This window comes from Natator depressus, chromosome 4 (assembly GCF_965152275.1).
Source record: "Natator depressus isolate rNatDep1 chromosome 4, rNatDep2.hap1, whole genome shotgun sequence".
Lineage (NCBI taxonomy): Eukaryota > Metazoa > Chordata > Testudines > Cheloniidae > Natator > Natator depressus.
In genome coordinates, this window is record NC_134237.1 from 140,714,351 (window position 1) to 140,730,808 (window position 16,458).

Here is a 16,458-nt window from a genome sequence, read left to right on the forward strand (position 1 = left end):
CGGGATGCGCCGAGGGATCAGCCAGCTCTGGCCCAGCTCCGGCTTCCTGCTCTGCTCTGTGTAACGCCGGAGCCCCCGGCCTGCGTCTGACAGGCTGGGGCTGCAGGAGCCAGAGCCCGTGGTGACAGACACAGCAAAGGGCCCCTCGCCCGGGCTCCAGGCCTGCCAGCGCCCCCCCACGGACTGGGCCCTGCCCTGCTGCCCAGCTGGGCCCGTCTCCCTGGCTCTGCCCGGCCGGCTGACAGGGCGAGGGGCTGTGCTGTCCCGGGAGCGTCTGAACGGCGCCGACCCTGGCGCAGGCTCTGGGGGGAGGCACTGCCGCGGTGCCAGCACCTTCCTGAGGGAAGCGGGCGGGGGGCTCGGAGTCTCCGGGGCAGCAGGGCTGGGAGTCCCCGTGTTCGGGGGAATGGGGAGTCCCCGTGTTCAGGGGGGCTGGGAGACCCCAGCCCCGTCACCCCACATGCTGGCCGCGCGGTCCCAGCTGGCTTTGCCCTGTGCCCTCTGCTCTGCGTTTCACCAGCTACTTGGCAGCGGGCGAGCGCTTGGCCCTAGGCTGCCCCCCCGGCCTGCCGGCCGCCTGAGGGATGGCCAACAGCTGGGCTGGGCACTGCGCAGGCCCGCGTGGGAAGGGCAGGGCCGGGGTAACCGGATCCCCCCCCAGGGGCTCCCGGGCGCGGGGTCAGCCCAGCCGCGCAGAGCTCAGGGGTTAAGGATCGGCCACGGGGATGCGCTGCTAATTGCCAGGCCGTGCGGCATAAATCACAGAGCCACAGGCAGCCCCCTCCCGCCCAGCCCCTCCCCAAGGCAGCCCCGGTGGGGCGATGAACGACCAGCTGCCCCCACAGCCAGACAGGGCACAGAGCCGCCCGGCCAGCAAACCGGGGGCTGCGGGTCGGGAGTGAGGGGCACCAGCAGAGCTGGGGGGCAGGGCAGGGATTGCGGGGCGCTGGCAGAGCTGGGGGGGCCAGGCTGGGGGAATCCCTGATTTCTCTCCCACCCCCTTATCAGATTTCCCTGACACAGCTGAGGGTCTCGTACTGCGGGGGCAGGGAAAGTTTCCACCTGTTCTCCCAGGGAAACCCTGGGACGTGGGCGCCCGACTGGTTCCTGCGTCTTGATGGGGGGGGGGGTTGCAGGGCCACAGCGCGGAAGGGGGGGTTCCTACTACTGGGTGGAGGAAGCTCCTTTAGGACAAGTCCATGGCTGAGTGGCCGGGATCCCGTGCGGCCGTCAGGGGCCCTGGCCAGGGCCTGCTGCAGCTGTGGGCCCGCCCCACGCCCGCGGGAAGCTGGCCTGTGACTGAGCTGGGGGGGACAGGACCCAGCGCCCGTCTCAGTTCTGGGACCAGGTGCTGTGGGCCATGGGCCACGCGAGGGATAAACAGCCCGGGAGCCGGCCCCGGGCCAGAGGCAGGGCCCAAGCCAGCCAGCCCCAAGGAGCAGCAGCCCCAGGGCAAGCCCCAGCCTGGAGCACAAGGGGGCATCGGCAGCCCCCCGAGAAGAGGCAGCGAGCGCCACGACGGAGCACCCCGCCACGCGGCCGCTCCGGGCGGGGAAGCTGAGGCCCCAGGACGTCTCAGCAAACCCTGGGTTCCTGGGGCCTGCCCAGGAATCGCCCAGCCCTGGGCTTCACTGCCCGGGCAGCGCCAACCCAGCTGGGACGGGGCCGGGACAGTCACCGTCAGGGGGAGGTGGGGCCTGCTCCCTGCCTGCCTGCCCGGGGCTGCGCCTCCTGCCCCACTCAGGGCTGCGCTCTCTGCTCACTCCCCCACCCCCGGCCACGCTCTCTGCCCCACATCCCGCCGTGTGCCCAGGGCTGCCAAGCCAGCTGCGTTCCCTGCCAGGTCTGCTTTTCAGGACTGGGCGGTGCGGGCTGGGCGCTGGGCCAGGGCCAGGCTCAGGGGCACCTGTTGGGTCTCCAGGAATAGGAGACACCAGCTGCCTGGCTCGTGTTTGCTGCTGGCCGGCCGGTCCAGCCGCAGCTCAACAAGCCACTCGGTGCAGGGGCCGGCCCGTGACCTGCCGTGGGGAGCAGGGCCCAGCACCTCCCCCAGTGCCCCCATGGGCAAGGGTGCCCCTCCGCCTTTCCCTAAGCCAGCAGCCTGGGCACAGCCCATTCTCCCCTGCGCTTGCCGCCAGCCCTGCCGAGGCCTCCGGGGGCCAGAGGAATTCAGAGGGCGCCCCCCAGCAGGCAGGCAGTGCCCCGCCCCCCAGCAGCCCCGGACCTGCCGCGTTCTGCCCAGCTGCCTGCAGTACCGTGCCCACAAGAGTGGCGAATTGGCCGAGTGCGGTGAAGCCAGCCGGGGGAAGGCCCCCCCCCAGGAATCCCAGGGCCCATGACTTTATCATGGCTCATTATCTGCGCTGCAGAGGGGCAGCCCCTCGGCCCCAGGCCCATTATTTCCCCATCACTCTGGGGGGGGGTTGGCGGGGGGATGAGACGCCCGAGCCGGCTGTGATGGTGATTAATCTATTGAGCGCAACAGAGCAACTGGCGCTGGGTAAACGTCTCCACGCGGCTCCCTCCCTCACTACAAGGGGACGGGGGGCACCGTGGGGCCCCGGCACCCGGGGCCCCCTGCATGGCACAGGAACGGCTGTGGTGGGAAGGGGGGCCGGGGCCAGCTCGTGGGGAGGGCTGGGTACCGCCGCGGGCAGGGGTGTGTGTGTGTTTGTTCCCTCCCATGGGCGCTGCCTGGCGCTTGCCCAGCACGGCTCCCCTGGCCCCCTCTCCCCCGGTGCCACGCGCGCCGGCCGGCCAGGGGTTTTCAACTGTTTTATTCAAAAAATAGACTCGGGCTGGGGCAGGAGGGTTTAAGTTAGGGGGAGGAGGGTGGGGGGGCTGCAGGGTTCGGGGGTCTCTGGGCAGGGCAGCGCCCTTGGCCCAGCCCCCTACCTCCTCTTCTCCTTCACGCTGTAATGCAGGAGCAGGGGCGCAGGCTGCAAGGCAAGAGAGTGGCTGTGAGAAGAGCGGGACGGCCAGCGGGACCACCCCTGCTGGCCCCCCCAGCGCAGCCCCCTGCCACCCCCCCCAGCGCAGCCAGACCCCCCAGCGCACTCCCCTGCGAGCTCAAGCGAGGGAGAAGCGCCCAGCCTCCCCGGCACTCAGCAGGAGGTGGGAGAAACGACGGGCCGGACTCCGGCGGGCAGCGCCAGGCCAGGGCTGGGGCCGGCTGCGGGCCGGGGAGAGCTAGGGCCCTGCCCCCCAGTGTGCCCAGCGCGGCTGCCGGGCTGCGCTCGCGCGACAGGGACCCCGGCCCGATGCCCCCGCCCAGGCCAGAGCCCGCGGCCCCGCACCCACCTTGCCGAACCAGCGGGACAGCCACAGCTGCTTCATGGTCATGTGATCCGGGAGCACCTCGCCGCCGAAAAGGATCTGCACCTGCCACGGAGACCGGCATCACCAGTGGACGGGCGCTGCCCCCGGTGCCGGCCTGAGACCCGCCCCGGCCCCTCCAACCGCACCTGCAACCCCCCCCCAGCCCCCCCGTGCCGGCCTGAGACCCGCCCCGGCCCCTCCAACCGCACCTGCAACCCCCCCCAGCCCCCCCGTGCCGGCCTGAGACCCGCCCCCGGCCCCTCCAACCGCACCTGCAACCCCCCTCCCCAGCCCCCCGGTGCCGGCCTGAGACCCGCCCCCAGCCCCCGGCCCCTCCAACTGCACCTGCAACCCCCCCTCCCCCAGCCCCCGGTGCCCGGCCTGAGACCCGCCCCCAGCCGCCCGGCCTGAGACCCGCCCCCGGCCCCTCCAACCGCACCTGCAACCCCCCCCAGCCCCCCCGTGCCGGCCTGAGACCCGCCCCGGCCCCTCCAACCGCACCTGCAACCCCCCCTCCCAGCCCCCCGGTGCCCGGCCTGAGACCCGCCCCCAGCCGCCCGGCCTGAGACCCGCCCCCGGCCCCTCCAACCGCACCTGCAACCCCCCCTCCCCAGCCCCCCGGTGCCCGGCCTGAGACCCGCCCCCAGCCGCCCGGCCTGAGACCCGCCCCCGGCCCCTCCAACCGCACCTGCAACCCCCCTCCCCAGCCCCCCAGGCCGGTGCCCGGCCTGAGACCCGCCCCCAGCCGCCCGGCCTGAGACCCGCCCCCGGCCCCTCCAACCGCACCTGCAACCCCCCCCAGCCCCCCGTGCCGGCCTGAGACCCGCCCCCAGCCCCCGGCCCTCCAACCGCACCTGCAACCCCCCTCCCCAGCCCCCCGGTGCCCGGCCTGAGACCCGCCCCCAGCCGCCCGGCTGAGACCCGCCCCCGGCCCCTCCAACCGCACCTGCAACCCCCCCCCCCCCAAGCCCCCCAGTGCCGGCCTGAGACCCTCCCCCAGCCGCCCGGCCTGAGACCTGCCCCGGCCCCTCCAACTGCAACCCCCCCAGCCCCCGGTGCTGGCCTAAGACCCGCCCCTGGCCCCTCCAACCGCACCTGCAACCCCCCACCCCAGCGCCCGGCCTGAGACCCGCCCCGGCCCCTCCAACCGCACCTGCAACTCCCCAGCCCCCCGGTGCCCGGCCTGAGACCCCACCCCCGGCCCCTCCAACCGCACCTGCAACCCCCTCCCCCCCGGTGCCGGCCTGCCAGCCTCCGGCAAAGCGGCCACCCCGGGCTGGCAGCGCCCGGCCCCCGGGGCTCACTCACGTGCTGCGGCGCCAGCCCCAGGCGGTGGCACAGGACCCTGCGCAGGTGGCGCACCTGGGCCCGCACCGAGCAGCGCACGTACTTCTGCTGCAAGGGAGAGCGGGGTGAGGGCGGGCGCTGGGGAGCACGCGCCAGCCCCGCCCCCAGAGTGCACCGTGGGGGGCCCCAGGACTGGGACAAGCAGACCTCCCGGCCAGCCCCAGCACGCACCCCCTGGCGACTCCCAGCACGAACCCCCGGCCAGCCACGGCCCCCACCCCGCTCCCCCAGCATGCATCCCCAGCCAGCCCCTGCTCCCCCAGGCCAGCCCCCCCTGCATCTCCCCAGCCAGCCCCTGCCCCCCTGCTCCCCCAGCACGCCCCCCCAGCCAGCCCCTGCCCCCCCAGGCCAGCCCCTGCCCCCGCTCCCCCAGCACACCCCCCAGCCAGCCCCTGCCCCCCTCCACTCCCACAGCACGCATCCCCAGCCAGACCCCCCTGCACACACCCCCAGCCAGCCCCTGCATGCCCTGGCTACTCCACACAGACCCCCCAGGGCTCCCCCTGACCACCCCCCTCCCCCCAGGCCACCCTCCCTGTCCCTACCCTGGTGCAGTGTTTCCTGGGCAGGGCTCTGGGCTGGCACAGCCCCCTTTGGGCCAGGGGCAGGGGGCATCCCTGGCATGGACCCAGCAGGAATCAGGACACGCCGGTGCCCAGCCCAGGGGTGTGGGTCCAATGGGGGACACAGGAAGCATCAGTGGAAGGAGCCACCCAGGCTGCCCTCCCCCCACCCCTGGCAAGGGGCCTGGCCACTGCCTCCAGCCCCCCGAGTTAGCGAGACAGGATCCCGGGGCTGCGGGGGCCTCGCACAGCGCTGGCAGGTCAAGCTCCCAGCCCAACCCCCGCAAGGGAGCCGGACAGCTGCGGGGGAGAGCCAGGCCCTGGCCAGCTGGGGGACGAGGACCTGGCTGAGAGGAGCCAGTGTCCTCACCTGCCTGCCCCCAGACCGCTGAGAGAAGGCAGGAAACACCGGCCCCCGGCCCCCAGCGTGCTGGCCCCAGCGCCCCCATGGCAGCCAGGCAGGCTCGTGGTGCCCCCGGCTGCCAGCAGACGGCACCATGTCTGCGCACCCCCTGCCTGGCCTTACCTGCAGACCAGTCTTGTTCTTCTCTTTGCTGGAGCTGGGGAGAGACCAGAGGGGACGGCCCATGAGAGCCGGGCGTGCTGGCCTGGCCAGGGGCAAACCCTGCCCTGGGGCGCTGCAACATGGGCACTGCCTGGCCCCTCTTCACAGCAGCTCCCCCTGGGAGCTCCTAAACCCAGCCTCATCGCTTCACCCCACAGCCCAGAGCCCCTAGCCGCAGACACCCCCCGGCCAGACGGGACCCTGCACTCCCTCGTCGGCCCCGGGGAACACAGGCCAGACCACCCTGCACTGCTCCCGCTCGAACAGGAGCCGCATCTTAGAGACACACCAGCCCTGACCCTCCCTGCGGAAACGGCTCGTGGGTCACTCCCCTCCCGGCCAGCGTGTGGGCTTCACGTCCCGTCTGAACGTGGCTAGCCTCAGCTTCCAGCCCCCAGCACGTGTTAGCCTGTCCTCTGCCAGGCCGAAGGGCCCTGGACCGCCACATTTCTGCTCCACGCGTAGGTGCCGACAGACGGGGACCCAGCCACCCTGACCCTTCTCTTTAACTCGACCAGGCTCCCTGCGTCTCTCACTCCAGGGCAGGTTTCTAACCCTTCCATCGCTCCCACGGCTCTTCTCCACCCCTCCAAGTTCTCAACGTCCCTCTTGAGCTGTGGGCACCAGAGCCAGACACAGGATCCCAGCAGCAACCACCCCAGAAAATCACCCCTCGGCTCCTGCTCGACATCCCCCGTTTACACAGCCCAGGACGGCATTCGCCTTCTGGCCACAGCTTGGCAGTCAGCCACTCACCCACCACGAGCCCCTGCCGGCACGGACGGCCTGCGACCTTTGTCCCTTTCACCCTGGTGCTTGTGCCCAGCCTGCCACGCGACCAGCTTGCTCTGTGACGGACCTGCCCTCACTGCTTCCCCGTCCCGACCTTGGGGCCACCTGCCAACTTCACCAGGGAGGGGTCCGTGGGCCGGCAGAGCAGAGCTGCCTTTGCAGCCAGTCCCGGGGCTGGGGCTTTGGGATGGACAGAGCTCGTACCCAGCAGGGGGTGCTCTCCCCCACTGCTCCAGCGCGTGCTATGGGGTGCTGGACTGCTGGCCGTTCTGCCTCCTGAACCCCACGTAAACCCGGAGCCCGACCCCAGGCCCAGTAACTCCGTCCTCCGGCCCCTCCCCAGAGAGGTTGCATGAACCCTGGAGCTCTGGGCAAAGTCTCACTCCGGAATCCCACTGGGTCTCCCTAAGGCCCCACCACAGCCTCCATGGAGCCAGGACTCCCCCGGCAGCTGGGGGCTATCAAACAGGTGAGTCCCACCCCGCGCTGGCTGCATGGCCGTGGCGTGCGTGGGTTTCAGAGCAGGCACGGAGGCATCCGGGCAGAGCTGGGGGCACGGGGGGGGAAGCCCAGGGCTGGAGAGCAGGGAACTGTGGATCAGCCTCGAGAGGCACGTCGCCACCCCCAGTCCTGGGCAGGGCTCAGTGACCCCACCTGCTGATCCCCCGCCACGGCACCGCCCCACTGACCTCTGCCGCTCCAGGCACAGGGAGACGTGCTCGTCATAGCGATAGTAGTGAGCGCGGGAGTGGTCGAAGCTTGCGTAGGGCAAACCCATCGTGTCGACCACGGGATCTGGGGGGACGCACGGCAGTGAGACGGGGACAGCGATGGGCCCAGCCCCCCGCAGCCAGCCAACGGGGCCCACAGGGCAGGAGTGCAGCCCAGCAGACAGCAGTGAGTGGGGCAGGATGGACGCTCCAGGGAGAGGCAGCTACAGCCTGCCCCCACTGCCCCACCCCAGAGCCCCTCCCCCTGCCACCCATCCCACCCCCCCAGCTCCGTAGAGACCCTTCCTCCCCCATCCCCCTGTCCTCCCCGAGCTCTGCGGAGCCCCCTCCCCCTGCTACCCCATCCCTCCGTCCTGACCCCCAGCTCCACAGAGCCCCCTCCCCTGCCACCCCGTCCCACCCCCCGCAGCTCCTCCCTCCCTCCCCATCGCCCTGTTCTCCCCCAGCTCCGTGAAGCCCTCCTCCCCCTGCCACCCCACTGTCCCCCACCCCCAGCACGGGGCTCAGAGCCCCCCAGGCTAGGCCCAGCGCACTGTGAGTATCGCACCCTCGCTGCTGGGCTGGGTCACTCGGTCGAGGCCGCGTGACTGGTAGAACTCGCGGATCCGCTTCTCCTCGCCTGCAGGGAGAGGGGGCAGCGCTCAGCCAGCTTCCCGCACTCGGGAGGGCCCCCGGCCTCCCCCACCCCGCCCCACACACACAGGGCCCCGGCCTCCCCCGAGTAGGGCCCGGCCCAGGCTGTGCGCTCTGGGTGAAGGCAGCCTTGCCCTGCCCAAGTAGCCCTGGCCGGGCAGGGGACTGAGAAGCACCGGGGCTGCGGTGTGGAGCCATCGACTGGGCATCTGCCAGAGGCAGGCCCGGCCCTTTGCGCTGATGGCTCCCTACGCAGGGGCTGCAGGTGGGGCACGGACAGCAGAGCCCCCCCACCCCAGCCCCCGGGGCTCACAGCCGCCCCCCCATCACAGCAGAGCCCCCCGGCCTCATCCCTGCCCCCACAGCAGAGGCCCCCCCTTGCCCTCACAGCCACCCCCCCCCCACTCACTTTCCTGCAGGCCGGGCACCAGCTTGTAGAGCACGTCCTGCATGACGCGGTCCAGCTTGAGGTTGAGCAGCGGCTGGGTCTCGTGGATCTTGGTGTTGCACATCGGGCAGTACTTGCTGGTCTGCAGGTACTTGACGATGCAGCTCTTGCAGACTGCGGCGAGGGCCGGGCGTCAGGGCCAGGGGACCCAGCCTGGCACAGCCCGGGACGCCGTGGGCAGCAGCCCCTACCCCTGCCCGGCTTCCCCACCCCGGGCCCATCCAGCCCCGCAGCCGGCTTCAGCCAGCATCCCCTGCCCCGGCTGGGGCCCGTGTGGTGCGGGCTGACCCTCCTGCAGGCCCTGGGCGCTGGGCCAGCTCCCGCTGCCCTGCCGAGCTGGGCACCCAGCTGATCCCCCTCCCCCGGGGCATCTCCAGCCCACCCAGGGCGGTGCGATGCTGCCACCTGCTGGCCAGGCTCGCTGGAGCCGGCAACCCCTGAAAGCGCAGGGGTGGGGAGAGGTGGAGGCTGGCCCTGACCACCCCACCCCGTACCCCCAACCAGCTCCCCCCACACAGCACCCCTCAGCCAGCTCCCGCTGCCCCGCCCCCACCCCGGCCCGGCTGGCTCCTTCACATGCATAGGGGGCTCCTAACTCTCCGGGAGAGACGCCGGCCCAGCAGAGGGAGCAGCCCGGCTCCTCTTGCCCAGGTTTGCAGGAGACTCGGGGCCAGAGGGCTCCAGAATGCAGCCCCTGGGCCAGCGATGGCAGGGCCAGGCCGGGCCAGATCGAGCAGCGCGGCCACTGGGAGCCCTGCCCCACAGACGGGTGCCGTGACCCAGCCCCAAGGGGAGGGGGCTGTCCCCGGTGCCCCCAGCCAGCCTGGCCCCCGCACTCACACGTGTGCAGACACTCGGTGATGGTGGTGGCGTCGATGAAGTACCCAGCGCAGAGGCAGCAAACGATGTGCTCGTTCAGCTCCTTCATCTTCACCTTCACCTCCTCCTGCCAGACGGGGCACATGTCACCGGGGTCCCTCACTCCCAGACATGGGCTCCCCCACAGCCCTGCCGGTGCCCCTCACTCCCGACCCGCAGCCCCTGCTAGCCCGGCCCTGGGGTCCCCTACCCGCACAGCTCTGCTAGTGCAACCGCCATCTTGGGGGGGCCAATCCAGGGGCCCTTGAACCTACACTTCTGGGGCTGAGAGAGGGACAAGTGAGGCCTACCCCCCCCAGGCTGGCAGAGCGGCTCTCGACCCCTAGCTCCTCCTGACCCTTGTGCTGGGGTGGTGCCCAGGGAGCCTGTTAGGCACAAAACCCCGGGGGACACTGCGCAGGGTACCCACCCGGGTGCCCCAGCAATACGTGGGTGCCCCAGCTGGGCAGGAGGGGGACCCCTGTGGACTGTGGGGGGCAGGGACTGGAGAAGGTTCCATGACTGGCTACTCCCCGCCTCTTACACTCGCCTGTGCCTCCCCAGGCGACATCACCTTAACTCTGCCCCAGCCCGGCTGCGGGCGGGGCCTGGCCCCTAGGCCCCGCCCCCTGGAGCGGACTCAGAGTCCCCAAGGCGGGGACACGCAGGCTCACGGCTGCGCATGCGCACGGGCGGCCCTCGCCCCGCCAGACACCGCCCTCAGGGCACGTGCGCACCGTCACTGGTGCGCATGCGCGGCCCTGTCCGTCGCCCACTCAGGCGCGGAAGCCCCTCTTCCGCCCGCGCATGCGCGCTGCTCTGTCCGCCCCGAGGCGCGGCCGCTGCTGGGGGAGCCGCGGCGCCTCACCTCGTTGCGGAGCGGGTCCATCTTGTAGACGGCCTGGAGCTGGTTCCGCAGCCGCATGGCGATCGCCATCGGGCCCCCCTGAGGAGGAGACGCCATCTTAGAACCGCCTCCCACCCACTTCCGGGTTGGGGCGGGGCCTGGCCCCACGGCAACGGCGAGAACTACAGCTCCCGCCGTGCGCTGCGCGGCCAGGCCGCCCGCGAGCCGGGGGCGGGGCGCCGAGCCGCTGGCGCGGTGCATGCCGGGAGCTGTAGTCCCCGCTCTCCGCCCGCGGCAGGCCGGGCGCCCCCTGGCGGGCCGGGGGGTAACAGCGCGGGGGCCGTGGGACCCTCCTCTGCCGCGCGCCCCGCCCCCCTGCCGGGTGTGTGCGATGGCGCCCCCCCGGCGCCCCCCCCCAGCGTCCGGGGGGGACCCGGCGCCACCCCATCCCCGCTCGGCCCCTCCGCTGCCCCCCCCCAAGAGAACGAAGCCACAAGGGGCAGAAGCTTTCAGAGCAGCAGCCGGGTCAGGCTGTGTCCGCAGAAAGAACGGGCGGACTCGTGGCGCGCAGAGACCGGCCCATTGCCCTGAGCACGAGCTTCCGTGAGCCCAGCTCGCTGCCCCACTTTCCACGGGGTGCGCCCCACGCAGCGAGCTGGGCTCAGGGCAATGGGCCGGTCTCTGAGGCGCCACGAGTCCGCCCGTTCTTTTGGCTAGTAAAGGACGGTTTGGGGAGCAGCTGCATCCCCCCATCCTGCCTCACAGCCCCCTGCCCCCCCCAGCCCTGCCGGTGCCCCTCGCTCCCGACCCACAGCCCCCGCCAGCCCGGCCCTGCCCCCCCCCAGCCCTGCCGGTGCCCCTCGCTCCCGACCCACAGCCCCTGCCAGCCCAGCCCTGCCCCCCCAGCCCTGCCGGTGCCCCTCGCTCCCGACCCACAGCCCCCGCCAGCCCAGCCCTGCCCCCCCAGCCCTGCCGGTGCCCCTCGCTCCCGACCCACAGCCCCCGCTAGCCCGGCCCTGGGCTCCCCCCACAGCCCTGCCGGTGCCCCTCGCTCCCGACCCACAGCCCCCTGCCAGCCCGGCCCTGCCGGTGCCCCTCGCTCCCGACCCACAGCCCCCGCCAGCCCGCCCTGCCCCCCCCAGCCCTGCCGGTGCCCCTCGCTCCCGACCCACAGCCCCTGCCAGCCCAGCCCTGCCCCCCCCAGCCCTGCCGGTGCCCCTCGCTCCCGACCCACAGCCCCTGCCAGCCCGGCCCTGCCCCCCCCCAGCTCTGCCGGTGCCCCTCGCTCCCGACCCGCAGCCCCTGCCAGCCCAGCCCTGCCCCCCCCAGCCCTGCCGGTGCCCCTCGCTCCCGACCCACAGCCCCTGCCAGCCCAGCCCTGCCCCCCCCAGCCCTGCCGGTGCCCCTCGCTCCCGACCCGCAGCCCCTGCCAGCCCGGCCCTGGCTCCCCCCAGCCCTGCCGGTGCCCCTCGCTCCCGACCCACAGCCCCTGCCAGCCCAGCCCTGCCCCCCCCAGCCCTGCCGGTGCCCCTCGCTCCCGACCCGCAGCCCCCTGCTAGCCCAGCCCTGGGCTCCCCCCACAGCCCTGCCGGTGCCCCTCGCTCCCGACCCGCAGCCCCTGCCAGCCCGGCCCTGGGCTCCCCCCCAGCTCTGCCGGTGCCCCTCGCTCCCGACCCGCAGCCCCTGCCAGCCCGGCCCTGCCCCCCCCAGCCCTGCCGGTGCCCCTCGCTCCCGACCCACAGCCCCTGCCAGCCCGGCCCTGCCCCCCCCCAGCTCTGCCGGTGCCCCTCGCTCCCGACCCACAGCCCCTGCCAGCCCAGCCCTGCCCCCCCCAGCCCTGCCGGTGCCCCTCGCTCCCGACCCACAGCCCCCGCCAGCCCGGCCCTGCCCCCCCCAGCCCTGCCGGTGCCCCTCGGCTCCCGACCCACAGCCCCCGCCAGCCAGCCCTGCCCCCCCCCAGCTCTGCCGGTGCCCCTCGCTCCCGACCCACAGCCCCCGCCAGCCCAGCCCTGCCCCCCCCAGCCCTGCCGGTGCCCCTCGCTCCCGACCCACAGCCCCCGCAGCCCGGCCCTGCCCCCCCCAGCCCTGCCGGTGCCCCTCGCTCCCGACCCACAGCCCCTGCCAGCCCAGCCCTGCCCCCCCCAGCCCTGCCGGTGCCCCTCGCTCCCGACCCACAGCCCCCGCCAGCCCAGCCCTGCCCCCCCCAGCCCTGCCGGTGCCCCTCGCTCCCGACCCCACAGCCCCCGCTAGCCCGGCCCTGGGCTCCCCCCACAGCCCTGCCGGTGCCCCTCGCTCCCGACCCACAGCCCCCTGCCAGCCCGGCCCTGCCCCCCCAGCCCTGCCGGTGCCCCTCGCTCCCCGACCCACAGCCCCCGCCAGCCCGGCCCCTGCCCCCCCCCAGCCCTGCCGGTGCCCCTCGCTCCCGACCCACAGCCCCTGCCAGCCCAGCCCTGCCCCCCCCAGCCCTGCCGGTGCCCCTCGCTCCCGACCCACAGCCCCTGCCAGCCCGGCCCTGCCCCCCCCCAGCTCTGCCGGTGCCCCTCGCTCCCGACCCACAGCCCCCTGCCAGCCGGCCCCTGCCCCCCCCAGCCCTGCCGGTGCCCCTCGCTCCCGACCCACAGCCCCCGCCAGCCCGGCCCTGCCCCCCCAGCCCTGCCGGTGCCCCTCGCTCCCGACCCACAGCCCCCGCCAGCCCGGCCCTGCCCCCCCCCAGCTCTGCCGGTGCCCCTCGCTCCCGACCCGCAGCCCCTGCCAGCCCAGCCCTGCCCCCCCCAGCCCTGCCGGTGCCCCTCGCTCCCGACCCCCAGCCCCTGCCAGCCCAGCCCTGCCCCCCCCAGCCCTGCCGGTGCCCTCGCTCCCGACCGCAGCCCCTGCCAGCCCGGCCCTGGGCTCCCCCCCAGCCCTGCCCGGTGCCCCTCGCTCCCGACCCACAGCCCCTGCCAGCCCAGCCCTGCCCCCCCCAGCCCTGCCGGTGCCCCTCGCTCCCGACCCGCAGCCCCTGCCAGCCCGGCCCTGGGCTCCCCCCCCAGCTCTGCCGGTGCCCCTCGCTCCCGACCCGCAGCCCCTGCCAGCCCGGCCCTGCCCCCCCCAGCCCTGCCGGTGCCCCTCGCTCCCGACCCACAGCCCCTGCCAGCCCAGCCCTGCCCCCCCCAGCCCTGCCGGTGCCCCTCGCTCCCGACCCACAGCCCCCTGCTAGCCCGGCCCTGCCCCCCCCCAGCCCTGCCGGTGCCCCTCGCTCCCGACCCGCAGCCCCTGCCAGCCCGGCCCTGCCCCCCCCAGCTCTGCCGGTGCCCCTCGCTCCCGACCCACAGCCCCTGCCAGCCCGGCCCTGCCCCCCCCAGCCCTGCCGGTGCCCCTCGCTCCCGACCCACAGCCCCTGCCAGCCCGGCCCTGCCCCCCCCAGCTCTGCCGGTGCCCCTCGCTCCCGACCCACAGCCCCTGCCAGCCCGGCCCTGCCCCCCCAGCCCTGCCGGTGCCCCTCGCTCCCGACCCACAGCCCCCGCCAGCCCGGCCCTGCCCCCCCAGCCCTGCCGGTGCCCCTCGCTCCCGACCCACAGCCCCTGCCAGCCCGGCCCTGCCCCCCCCCAGCCCTGCCGGTGCCCCTCGCTCCCGACCCACAGCCCCTGCCAGCCCGGCCCTGCCCCCCCCAGCCCTGCCGGTGCCCCTCGCTCCCGACCCACAGCCCCCGCCAGCCCGGCCCTGCCCCCCCCAGCCCTGCCGGTGCCCCTCGCTCCCGACCCACAGCCCCCGCCAGCCCGGCCCTGCCCCCCCCAGCCCTGCCGGTGCCCCTCGCTCCCGACCCACAGCCCCCGCCAGCCCGGCCCTGCCCCCCCCAGCCCTGCCGGTGCCCCTCGCTCCCGACCCACAGCCCCTGCCAGCCCGGCCCTGCCCCCCCCAGCTCTGCCGGTGCTCCTCGCTCCCGACCCACAGCCCCTGCCAGCCCGGCCCTGCCCCCCCCAGCCCTGCCGGTGCCCCTCGCTCCCGACCCACAGCCCCCGCCAGCCCGGCCCTGCCCCCCCCAGCCCTGCCGGTGCCCCTCGCTCCCGACCCACAGCCCCCGCCAGCCCGGCCCTGCCCCCCCAGCCCTGCCGGTGCCCCTCGCTCCCGACCCACAGCCCCCGCCAGCCCGGCCCTGCCCCCCCAGCCCTGCCGGTGCCCCTCGCTCCCGACCCACAGCCCCTGCCAGCCCGGCCCTGCCCCCCCCAGCTCTGCCGGTGCTCCTCGCTCCCGACCCACAGCCCCTGCCAGCCCGGCCCTGCCCCCCCAGCCCTGCCGGTGCCCCTCGCTCCCGACCCACAGCCCCTGCCAGCCCGGCCCTGCCCCCCCCCAGCTCTGCCGGTGCCCCTCGCTCCCGACCCGCAGCCCCTGCCAGCCCAGCCCTGCCCCCCCCAGCCCTGCCGGTGCCCCTCGCTCCCGACCCACAGCCCCTGCCAGCCCGGCCCTGCCCCCCCCAGCTCTGCCGGTGCTCCTCGCTCCCGACCCACAGCCCCTGCCAGCCCGGCCCTGCCCCCCCCAGCCCTGCCGGTGCCCCTCGCTCCCGACCCACAGCCCTGCCAGCCCGGCCCTGCCCCCCCCAGCTCTGCCGGTGCCCCTCGCTCCCGACCCGCAGCCCCTGCCAGCCCAGCCCTGCCCCCCCAGCCCTGCCGGTGCCCCTCGCTCCCGACCCACAGCCCCTGCCAGCCCAGCCCTGCCCCCCCCAGCCCTGCCGGTGCCCCTCGCTCCCGACCCGCAGCCCCTGCCAGCCCGGCCCTGGGCTCCCCCCAGCCCTGCCGGTGCCCCTCGCTCCCGACCCACAGCCCCTGCCAGCCCAGCCCTGCCCCCCCCAGCCCTGCCGGTGCCCCTCGCTCCCGACCCGCAGCCCCCTGCTAGCCCAGCCCTGGGCTCCCCCCACAGCCCTGCCGGTGCCCCTCGCTCCCGACCCGCAGCCCCTGCCAGCCCGGCCCTGGGCTCCCCCCCAGCTCTGCCGGTGCCCCTCGCTCCCGACCCGCAGCCCCTGCCAGCCCGGCCCTGCCCCCCCCAGCCCTGCCGGTGCCCCTCGCTCCCGACCCACAGCCCCTGCCAGCCCAGCCCTGCCCCCCCCAGCCCTGCCGGTGCCCCTCGCTCCCGACCCACAGCCCCCTGCTAGCCCGGCCCTGCCCCCCCCAGCCCTGCCGGTGCCCCTCGCTCCCGACCCGCAGCCCCTGCCAGCCCGGCCCTGCCCCCCCCAGTCCTGCCGGTGCCCCTCGCTCCCGACCCGCAGCCCCTGCCAGCCCGGCCCTGCCCCCCCAGCTCTGCCGGTGCCCCTCGCTCCCGACCCGCAGCCCCTGCCAGCCCGGCCCTGCCCCCGCAGCCCTGCCGGTGCCCCTCGCTCCCGACCCGCAGCCCCTGCCAGCCCGGCCCTGCCCCCCCCAGCTCTGCCGGTGCCCCTCGCTCCCGACCCGCAGCCCCTGCTAGCCCGGCCCTGGGCTCCCCCCCAGCTCTGCCGGTGCCCCTCAGGCCCGACCCGCAGCCCCTGCTAGCCCGGCCCTGGGCTCCCCACCCCCAGCTCTGCCGGTGCCCCTCGCTCCCGACCCTCAGCCCCCGCTAGCCCGGCCCTGGGCTCCCCCCCAGCTCTGCCGGTGCCCCTCAGGCCCAACCCACACATGCCATGCTGGGCAGGGCAGGACAGTGAGGGGTGACCCGTGCATGGACTCCTGTATCGAGCTGGCCCTGGTTTGGTCCTGAGGACACAGGGTGGGGGTGTTGGTCTCATTGTCTGGGGGTCTCAGTTGTGGGGGGGTTGACCTGCCCTGCCTAGTCTGCCAGGTTTGGGGGAGGGAGCTCTTCTTTGGGGGCCCTGGAGGCCAGGCTGGTAGCAGGGCCTTGCCGTGGCACTGGTGTGGAGCCCTGGCGGAGGGGGTGGGGGTGGAGGGGGGAAGGGCCTCTCCCTGCGCTGGGGCCCCCCCACACTCTGGAGCATCTGACCAGCCATGGGGGCAGGGGAGGTCACATCTGCTGGGCACGTTCCAGCCCACGGCCCACCACCAGCCAAACCCGAAGGGGCGAGCCCAATGTCCCCCCCCTTCCAGGGCACCTGGCATCACAGCTGGAAGCCAGGGTGCCTCCCCCTAAGTGGGGGGAGGGGCAGTGAGGACACGTCTGGGTCTGTGCCCCCCCCCAGCTAGATGACACCTCTTGGCCCATCTGGAGCGGCAGTGGGGGAGGGGAACATGGGGGGACCTGGGAGAGACTGAAACAGCGATTGTGTGTGAGATACAATCTGTGCCAGTCAGAGAGTGGCTCTCATGGTCAGAGCCGGGGTGGGGGGCTGGGAGCCAGGGCTCCTAGGTTCTTCCCAGCTCAGGGGTGGGAGGGATCCAGTGGGTTAGAGCTGGAGG

General features: G+C 74.7%; 1 protein-coding gene across 3 annotated transcripts; it reads right to left on the reverse strand.

The window, feature by feature from the left end:
• Positions 1 to 2,800: 2,800 nt before the first annotated feature.
• Positions 2,801 to 10,301, reverse strand: PCGF1 (polycomb group ring finger 1). 3 transcript variants are annotated; one of them, XM_074950206.1, is made up of 9 exons: positions 10,124 to 10,301; positions 9,238 to 9,340; positions 8,359 to 8,511; positions 7,864 to 7,935; positions 7,275 to 7,380; positions 5,755 to 5,788; positions 4,627 to 4,713; positions 3,301 to 3,381; positions 2,801 to 2,939 (listed from the first exon to the last, which is right to left on the reverse strand). In XM_074950206.1, the coding sequence occupies exons 1-9, from the start codon at positions 10,217 to 10,219 to the stop codon at positions 2,892 to 2,894; spliced, it is 780 nt and encodes a 259-aa protein (XP_074806307.1). In that variant the 5' UTR covers positions 10,220 to 10,301; the 3' UTR covers positions 2,801 to 2,891. The 3 variants fall into 3 exon arrangements, with proteins under 3 accessions (XP_074806307.1, XP_074806306.1, XP_074806305.1); XM_074950205.1 differs by having other exon boundaries at positions 4,627 to 4,710; positions 9,238 to 9,343; positions 10,124 to 10,295; XM_074950204.1 differs by having other exon boundaries at positions 9,238 to 9,343; positions 10,124 to 10,293.
• Between the last annotated feature and the right edge of the window lie 6,157 nt (positions 10,302 to 16,458).

Excerpts from the sequence above, each read along its gene's own strand:
- PCGF1 (XM_074950204.1), bottom strand. The coding sequence starts at position 10,219 with ATGGCGTCTCCTCCTCAGGGGGGCCCGATGGCGATCGCCATGCGGCTG. Across the intron at positions 8,512-9,237 it reads CACCGAGTGTCTGCACACGT|TCTGCAAGAGCTGCATCGTC; the intron begins GTGAGTGCGGGG and ends CCCTCGCCGCAG. Across the intron at positions 4,714-5,754 it reads AGAACAAGACTGGTCTGCAG|CAGAAGTACGTGCGCTGCTC; the intron begins GTAAGGCCAGGC and ends TCTCCCTTGCAG.